This window comes from Merops nubicus, unplaced genomic scaffold (assembly GCF_000691845.1).
Source record: "Merops nubicus isolate BGI_N331 unplaced genomic scaffold, ASM69184v1 scaffold3761, whole genome shotgun sequence".
In the NCBI taxonomy this organism is placed as follows: domain Eukaryota; kingdom Metazoa; phylum Chordata; class Aves; order Coraciiformes; family Meropidae; genus Merops; species Merops nubicus.
The window spans coordinates 137,799-147,558 of record NW_008588875.1 but is presented as its reverse complement, the minus strand read 5'-3'; the positions used below and the strand labels follow the sequence as shown (position 1 = coordinate 147,558).

The following is a 9,760-nucleotide window of genomic DNA, read 5'->3' as shown; positions in this document are numbered from 1 at the left end:
ACGTAGGTGTGCCTACCATAACTTTCTAAATTAGTGAGTGACTAACCTTTTCCAAGAGTTCAGTTTTTCTAACCTTTCTGTGAATTTTTATTTTTTAAGAGATAGAGGCTTACAGTGATTATTTTCCAAATGATCACAAGGCTTATGATGCCACTGCTCAGGTCTCAAACATTAGTAATAGAATCCTGTGTTTACGAACTGCCACCAAGACACCCATAACACGGGAGTCTGGCAAGTAGACTCCCATCGCACAGAACTGATTAATGCTCCACAAGATGGAATCCAGAACATTTGCTGTAAAATCTGAAATCACACCCATTTGGTGTGAGAAAGAGACAAAAGAACGTCAAGAAAGAGGAATACAGTTGGAGGTTTGAGCTATCTGGGGTCTCTCTAGTAAACACTGCCTGCTGTGGAAAGCCACTCATAAGTGTCAGTGCCAATTTTCCAGACCAGTTCTTTAGCTGGTGTTGCAAAAAAATGGAGCCATGCTATTAGGCACCAGATGTAGTTTGGGGGCCCAGGGTACAGGGTGGGAAGCCTCTAAACCTAGGAGAGAAGGAAAACAAGCTGCCCTTTGTAAACAGCCAGGATGGACTATAGTGAGAAATTCACAAGCTACCATAAGCTCCATTCGAAAGTGAGGAATAATGGAAGCTATTCATTATTCACTTTATTTAGTAATAATGATACAGTATGTATTAATAGCAAGGGGGTATGGTAATTCAACGTACGATTCAATATGAAAATACATCTCAGGCTGAGATTATGTTGCATAATCTGATGGCAACAAAAGATAATTTCTGAGTATCAGTACTCTTCCTTAGAGGCCTCCTTCAGACTTCATTTTCAATCTTGGCCATGAAGTTGTCGCAGAATTGGGCGTGGTTGCAATCTCTGGGCAAAAGACGCTCAGAACACAAATGGCAAGGCACTGTTCAGGAAGGGCTGCAAGTATTTTCACAGAACTGTCTGGAAAAGAAGATATACAGCACCTGCCCACTTTGAACTTAGGCTAAACACTGCTATTTGGTCCTACATTTTCATGATTGCCGGATTTCACAAAACAAAATTTTAAAGAGAGAATGCCTAGCATATTTGAACATGGTGAGTAGGAGATCGGATAGGTGTGTCAGGTATTAAAAATGCAAATGCAAATGCAAAGTACAGTGTCAATCTGAATTGCCATGCTAGGCCAAGCTTATTTTATTACATACATTCTGCATTCTAAGTACTAATATGTTCATAATGTAAACATTAAGCATACAGAGTTAAAATTCAAGGCCACAATATTTTTGATTGTCCCTTTTCTGTGTCTTTGGTTGGCCGAGATCAACTCGTAGTGTATAAATGCATAAGTTATATAATAATTATATAAAAAGGAAAAAAAATAACATTGACTTGTATACTTCATTCTGACAAACGCACAGCGTTCGCGACTCAATAAAGAAAAACTGGCGCCCGCCTAACAAAAACACTTAGATGATTTTTGATTTTGGCAGTCAGGAGCTGTCTCTTGCTTTAATCAATAGAAAACAAACTCCCTTAATAATGATGAGGTTCTAACTGGTAACTTTTAAATATCAAACACAATTCCAGTTTTACTTTTTTTAAAAAAGAGATGCATATTCTGATTTCTGAATTCTGCTTTTCCCTTTTTCCACTTTTTCTTAGTACTATAGAAACAAGTCTGTTCCTCCTGTAATACTGGGAACGGTATGATACTGAGCAACACGTTTCACAAGTCCAAACAAGTGTTTCTTCATAGTCCCAATGCTACCAAGTTTTCAGTGTTTTCAGTCTCTGCTGGTAAAGAAGCTTCTCCTCTCCCATTCTCACCACCTTCTTCCTCCTCTTTCTCCTTACTGCTTCCTCTGTCAGGTGCCAACCTTTGATCTACAATCATACGCTTGCCTTTCAGCACATTCTCATTTCCAATGTTTGGCTCAGGGTTCCTCTAATACTGTCAAGGAATCTTAAAGATTGGGTTGTCTTCACAGTTTGAATAGCTGGTAACACTCTGACGAATGGAACACGCGATTTTAACTAGAACAATGCTGTTACATTCCAAATCAGCTTCCCCACTAAACCAGTCTCTTTTGTTGATATGTTTCTATTTTTTAAATACAGGTAGGTTTTTCTCCCTTTTTTCCCCTTTCCGCCCCCCCTCCCCCGGCTCTTTTGTAATGATTCATATATTGTATGTTAGGTCACTATAGACTTATCCTTACGTTGCTGTAGTATAGTCCCAGTTTTGCACTAGCAAGATATCAAACTTTACACATAAGCTTATCAACTTTTTAAGACCACTAGCTTTCGTAGGTTTTCCTTATCATTTCATGCTTTTCCCGACAATAGTCTCTTGTTGTTTGGTCCACAGAGTCGATGCCCATATACATTACATTTTAGTATCTTAATAATCCTTGAATATCTCCTTTAAATCACTACTACAAAAAGTCTTTTGACATCTTTTTTTTAATGTGTTTTTTTTTTCCCAGCCAAACCTTCACTTGTCTCTTTAGGCACTTTTAATTCAGGTACTCCGATAGAGTTCATTGCAATTCATCAGGGACTGTATCCCAGTGAGAAGTGTCTTTGTTTGCTTTTTCTGGTGTTGCTTTTTTCCCCCACTTAGTAGTAGGTGCCAAGATGAGAAGGCATATGAGCAGCTGGCAGCCTGGTATTGGGGTAGATACCTCCAGTTGGTGAATTCCAGTATGGATTAGGGGCAGCAAAAAAGCTGGACGATGTTACGGGCAAAGCAGGGGGATGGGGAGCGACAAAGTTCATCTTCTGAGGGTGCGCATGGTAGGAGCTCATGTAGGGTAGGTCTGACGGGTATTTGTACATGGATGACTCTGGAGGGTGAGGCTGGAGAGCCTGAGCGATTCCGTGGAAATCAAATTTGTAGGCGTAGCGCTTACCATGGACCTTAGTCATAATATTTTTGTCATAGTAGTAGCGCAGCGCCCGGCTGAGTTTGTCATAGTTCATGTTCGGCTTGCTCTTCCGCTCCCCCCAGCGCCGAGCCACTTCGTCGGGGTCCGTCATCTTGAACTCCCCGTTGGTGCCCTCCCAGGTGATGCAGTTGGAGTTGGAGCTGTCTGAGAGGAGCTCCAGCAGGAACTGCCATAGCTGTATCTGCCCGCTCCCTGCGGGGGGAAACGAAATAGAAATGTCAGGACGAGTGACTAATAACGTTAAGACATCAATTCTTCCAGGCTCTCACATAGGACCCTATTAGGAAATGTTGCAATGTTGGTTCCTACTTCTCGCTCTTAACTAGTCCCCTTTCTCCCAGCCCTGTCTCATGAAATCCTAAAGAGCAGAGATAATGGTAATGTGTCATGTTTTCCCTCATCTGAGTGTCAGAATGGCATCACATGGAGAATTAATAGTTACCTAATGTCATTCGCTGTAGACAATTGATGGGGAAATAATACAGCGCTCATTTAGGAAACTAATCTCCAAAGTTCAGGACAAACAGCTTTCACTTGCATAACGTTTTTCTTCTTCTCACAGCATTATGTTGCAACTAAATGTTCTCTGCTACGGAATAAGCCTACACAAAATGGAGAAGTTCAGAGAAAGCTGGGCTCGTGCCAAACCGTATCATCCATTTGGGGAAACGCAGAGCGGAAACTTATTAGCTTGCTGTTGCACTGCATACAACCATAGGGCAAAACATTTGCAAGAACAGTGAAAAGGTCCATAAAATACATTCTTGTCATCGTTCTGTGTCAAATGAGTTTAAATGATTATCGAAGTTAAGAATTCAAATGTTGTTGGCTTTTTTTTCTCACTCCTCTGCCAATTTCAACTTGAAAAGAAAATTATTAGTCTGTTGTCAGCTTTGCAGAAGTGTTTTGCCCAGAGTTACAGGAACAAAATTTGACCATTTTAGGCAACTGAAAGTAGATTTCAAATGGCCTTGCCACTGATATTCATGTTAAAAGCTTAGCATTTCTTAATAAAGCAGCACTGAAACGATGCAAAATACAGCTGAAGCAGCTTGCAAGGCAATCTGTTTCACAAGCGCAATGTCAGCACAATTTGCCAACCAGTTTTTATGTGCTAACTTCTAAGTACATCTCTGACCAGGAATCAGTTGGGCTTCCCTGTTTTTTTCCAAACCAGATATGCGGATATAATGAATAAGCTTTTCTTTAGAAAGCTTATAGTAGCGATTTATAATACCAAGCTAGAGCAGCATTTGAAATCTATTAGCAGTTTATACTTCAGTGCAACCGAAACCCATATTCCTTTAAATTATATTTATCCAAACTGTCCTTAATGAATTTCTTCTGTTCCATTAACATGCATTAAGTAAACAAACAAACAAACAAAAGAATCCATGGTATGAGCAAGGCATGCAAGTTTTCATACAGGAAACATAACAAGAGGATTAGCCTTTGAAAATCAATAAACAGTTCAGCACTGGACAAAACACAAATTTTTGAATAAGCAATCCAACATATGTTCTAACATAAACACTTGCCTTCCAAATGTAATATATAGTCCTATGAAAATAAATGGTTGCTGTCAATTTCCTTTTAATGAGAGAGTAATTCCACCAATTTATAAACACACAGAACATGTTAAAGCACAGGAATGATGGTGTGTAGGAATTCCATATCCGAATGTTAAAAATTTACCCCAATCCGGATCATTTTAGTGTCTCTCACAGTAATGAAATCTACAGAAACGGATGCCTGACAAAATTGTAAAAGCCAGAATTTATGAACAAATTAAAGGCAAGCAGGCCCCCACTTCTGTTACAATCAGCATCACCTGGAAACCCATGGCCTTAAGCCATTTGGAAAATCCTATTCTTAATACTTACTTAATTGCTTTCCTATGCCATGCAAAGCTGTTTAGAAAGTAGACTAATCTAGAAGTGTGCTTGATGCTTCTTGCGATAAAGTGACAGGAAATGGATTGGTATTTTGGCAGGAAATGGATCAGTATTTTGGCAATTTCATGCCTTGAAAAGCCATACAAGGGCTGTAAGAAGGTGTTGTTACTGGAGGTTGAGAAGGCTGCAATGTGGAACAAGGAACCCTGTGCCCTGTGGCTGTTTAAACCAGGGCAATAGGAAGTGGCATGTACAATGTTAATCCATTGTGGCAGATTATGACGTTGATTATGGGGGTGCATGGCCACAGTGTCCCCTGTGGACTCTGAGCAGCAACAGTGAAATCTGCACAGTTCACAATCACTGTTATTATCTCACCAGAAGGTTTCTTATCTTCAGTTAAAATATGCCACAAGTCCCTGTCCACAATGCACCCTGTGGCCACCTTCTTAAAGTGGGAGAACATTTCTGAAATATTTAAACCAATCATTCTTTGCAAATAGATTACGCTTCCCTGTTTTTTCCCTATATATTTTTGCTGGTTTGGGTGAGTCAACCCCAAATTTCGTATTTGCCAAGCTCACTATGGCACTGTATTGTGGACTAACAGAATCTCGGATACATATGACGTATATTGATAAGAGAGTCATGCCCTTCTGGAGGAGTACCTGGAGGCCAATCTCAATATTTAGGCAACTGAAGTTAATTCCTATTGATGTAAAAAGTTCAAATATCTCTAATGAGGTATTTGACTGAATGAATGTAACTACTCTAGAATGAACTTGAATAACCTTGAATTTGACTTGAATCTCCAATGAATATCATGGGAAATAAGACATCTAGCTCATATGCAGACACTTGCATTGAGATACATGAGCTCACGTGTCTTAACCTGTGACCTCAGAACCCACCCTTGTGCAATTTAGACACCTAGTCCCACAATGCATTGGGTATCATCAGCTCCCACTGTGACATATTGAAAGGTGGGAAAATAGGTCACATCAACTTCCAGGTCTGGCCTTAAAGCTGAAGTGAGGACACTAGCAGTGAAGAGAAATCCTCCTAAATCAGCAAAATCCCTTCTCACCTGGATTTGCAAGTCGGCTGCTGGTTGGTCCAAGAATCTGATACGGATCTACAAAATTTTGAAAGAAAGATTTAAAAGCATGTAACAACGATATCAAACACTCTAGGCATTATTTTTTAACTTTGTAAGAGGCAATGTATACCACCTGATGGGGGAGCAGATCCAACACTGTGGAAAGCGATTTCTTTCTCTGCATTGCAATAATTTGCATGTTTTCCCTTAAAATAGGATGTGCAAGTGAACAATTGCAAGGATACACATTTGCCTTTTGCACTGTATTAGTGTGTACAAGCATGTATTCAGATATACTATAAATCTGGCCCAGAAGTGTTCTGAATGCTGCTTAAATAAAGGAACACATACACACAGGAACCCTTTGGTACTGGTGACCCTTGCAGCTTGCCAGGGACCATGGGCACAGACCAGTAACAGGGTGAGAGTCCCCTTTGCAAAGGACAGTGACCTTTCTTCTTCTGAGGCCACATTTGTTTTCCCTATGCACTGCTAACTTCTTCTTTGCCAAAAGAACCTCCAGAAGAGGGATGAGAGTGCAAGGCTGAACCCAGACAATGGGGCTGGGGTGACTCTTCCTTGTCACTAGAGACCAGTGAGGGTTCCCCTGTATTTACTTTGCAACTAAGGTTTTCAGAAGAGTCTGTGTCAGCCACACAATGCCTGTAGCATCTCAAAGTTTTCCTCAATGGATTCCCTCCAAACTTATTTTGGTCTCAACTGAAGTACAACAGGAAAAAGGGAAGGCTGTGACAGAAGTACAGAAGCCAAAGCAAAGGGCTGCAAGCACAGCTTAGAGCTCCCCACTGAATGACCCTGTCACTGGGCTGCCTCGCCTCCAGACAGCTGCTCTTAAATGGCTGCCAGTTTTACAGTCAAGAAGATAATCAGGCTACATTCCTTATACATTTAAATAATCTGTGCAGCTCACACACAGCCATTAAATGATCCTAAGGACTTACATAAATCATCAGTATATTTCTTGAAAGATGCTCATGGTTGGAAGCCCAGATTAGATAAAAGGCTATTTGGGCAAAAAGCAGCATAATACTTCCCAGGCAGCATGCATATGAGTTAATGAGATGTAATCATGCACACAGCCTTATTTAGCTATAACAAAACCCAGGATAATGATTTGAAATACGTGTGATAGAAACACGCTCAGAGTCTTCTGAGCTAAGAATATCTTCCAAATCTCTTTACTTCTTATTTCTACCCTTTTACTGTTAACAAAAGCCGTAACTGACTCAGAATCTCTGTAGTGCTTTCTAGATACCTGTCCAAAACACAGTCAAATGCACAATAAAGGATTAGGTCCTACCCTACGGATTAGCTGCTTTGGAAACACAAAACACACCCATTTTGCAAAAACACTAATCTACAAACTCATGAACTTCTACTTTGTCCTCAGTTTCTCAACAGACTGAGAATCCTTCTGATTTTCCTGTTTAATTTAAGAAGCCAAACAGAAATAGGTTTCTGTGTGCGGTAATCCATTTTTATTTCTTTGCTTATGTACATTTTCCAACTGCTAGCATTTTAACTACTGTAGAGGATACAGTCTTTTGACATCTTTACCTTCCACCTTTGTACCTAAACAGTACATAGGTACTTTGTTTAACAGCTTTTTCACTCTGCAAGGTTGTCACTGCTAACAAAATTACTAAAAGCAATTTTCAGTGGCCATGGGATCTTCATCTTAGATCCAGCTGCAGAGCCAACTCATACATTTCTGGGGATTTAGTGGTCACCAGCAGCAGATCTCATTAGTGGTCTGAATAAGATGTTGCAGTTTGCTTCTGGTTGGTAGGTTAGAACTGTCCTCATCATGTTCATCAAACCCTGATGCACCCAGTCATAATTCAAACAAAATAACACCCACCTAACTGAGGACGCTGATCTTCTGTTTTGGGAACAGTTGAGGATGATGGCTGAGTAGCTGAAAATGAAAAAAAACCATATAGTTATTTTTCCAGTTTGGAAGTCAGTTGCCAAACCTCTGATAGGTGATAGGCCTGGGACTCCTGCTGCTCATTGCTCAGTGATGGTCACAGTAGGATTTAGCTTTATAAGACTATATGATCATGGACTTGATGAAGCCTGAGTTAAAAGAAGGATGTGGATGCCCCAGTGACTCCACGAAGTATTGCCCATACATAGAAAACAGGTTTCCCAGCCAAGGCAGAGGTAAAAAAAACTCCAGAGCTGAATGCTGTGGTAGCTCCTTTTGGTTCACTCCAAGCCTATCCAGGTTGCACCAGATGTGCCTTAGGACCACAGGCTAGACATATATGCAGACTCTTTTACCTTTTGACTGAGGACTGGGATGGGTGTGACTCGTCCATGCTGATCTTCTGGCTTGCTCATAAGGCAGATCTGCAAAGGAAAAATACACTGATTCATGCAGATATGGCATGAAGTGTTTATGTCAATAAGGCACACACTTCTAGGGGACTCACTGGATTGGAAAAATTACTGAAATGATACTTCTTCTTAAAAACTTTATTGTCTCAAAAAATAGTACTGCACTGTCTCCTGCGTTGCTTTAGAGGTGTCTATTTTTGTTAGTCATCTGAACTGAACTGAAATAGTTGGTACAGCTATTCTATGGAGTCCATAATTTCCACAGGCTGAGAGATACCCTTTGGTATCCTTCCTCAGCCTAGGACACTAAGGAATGACACACATAAAATATCATGGACAAATTATGCTAGTCTTGCAGGAGAAGTCACCCAAGAGGTCAAAGCTCAGAATAAGCATAAACTGTGTTATCATTCCCTCACAATCTTAGCATGTAACAGCATTTTCTTTTAAGAGTATACACTTCCACTGATTTATTGTGCCATTCTTTGCTAGTCTCTTGCTGTCATTCTTTGAGATCATTCAGACTTTACAGGTTGAGTTTGAAAGAACCGTTTTCTGCCGCCGGTCATAGATATGTGAGACAACAAAGTCTTGGTTTTCTCTGTTGGAGATTCCCCTAAACCACTGTTCAATGTTTGTGTTTGTACAGGCTTTCAGTGTCATCACACACTTCATTGAGCTCTCCCTCTGATACTACTCTTCAAGCTTGCAAACACTCTCTTCCTCAGATGGACCCTCTGGTCTCTATCATTCAGAATGCAAACTTTTGGGATAACTGATTGCTGCACTTTGCCAATCTACTACTACTAATAGTAATTTCAAATTATTCATATTTCCTTTTCCATCACTTTCTCTTTTATACCCCAGTATCCTCGCAGACATTTAGAAATATAATGAGCTAAAACAGTGACCATGCTTCAATGTTAAACATATTTATGTATACATATTTTATTTCTTCCAAAAAGTGGATAGCTTTTTTCCTGCTTCATCTACTTAAATATTCCTTTCTGCTTCTTGGGACAAGTTCCTTAACTTTACATATCTAAATTTTCATTTACTCATTACTTCTAGTTCATTTAAATGCTTTAGCATATAAAAATGAAGAAACTAAACCATAAAAGCTTTCCTTATAAAGTATTTGTAGCCAATTCAAATGTTTGGTTTACCCTTTGAAAACTTTTGCAGGTGCCTGAGCTTTTCTATGTCTGGCTTTAACACATTAGCTAAAATTGCTGCCAAAACCAGAGACATATGTAGCCCACCCAGGAAAGTGCAGTACTCACCTAGTCAAACTAAGCTGATGTGGACGGTTTGATTCTTAACAGTGCTTGTGCTTTATTTTAGAAATGACATTTGGAAATTATACCAGTTAGGAAGTAAAGAAAGTTGCAGACTGGCTCTGTGCAAAACAGATGTATCTCTGCCCATTTCCAAGCACTATG

At 39.9% G+C, this 9,760-nt stretch overlaps 1 protein-coding gene across 3 annotated transcripts in view; it reads right to left on the bottom strand.

Annotated features, from left to right (window-relative positions):
• Positions 1-2,153: 2,153 nt before the first annotated feature.
• Positions 2,154-9,760, bottom strand: part of ERG (v-ets avian erythroblastosis virus E26 oncogene homolog) — a 62,992-nt gene continuing 55,385 nt past the window's right edge. For all 3 annotated transcript variants that reach the window (XM_008949377.1, XM_008949378.1, XM_008949379.1), the window contains 4 exons: positions 8,262-8,330; positions 7,837-7,893; positions 5,943-5,990; positions 2,154-3,152 (listed from right to left, as the gene is read on the bottom strand). In XM_008949377.1, the coding sequence (XP_008947625.1) occupies positions 2,632-3,152; positions 5,943-5,990; positions 7,837-7,893; positions 8,262-8,330 (695 nt within the window). In that variant the 3' untranslated portion in view covers positions 2,154-2,631. The remainder of the gene's footprint in view (positions 3,153-5,942; positions 5,991-7,836; positions 7,894-8,261; positions 8,331-9,760) is intronic.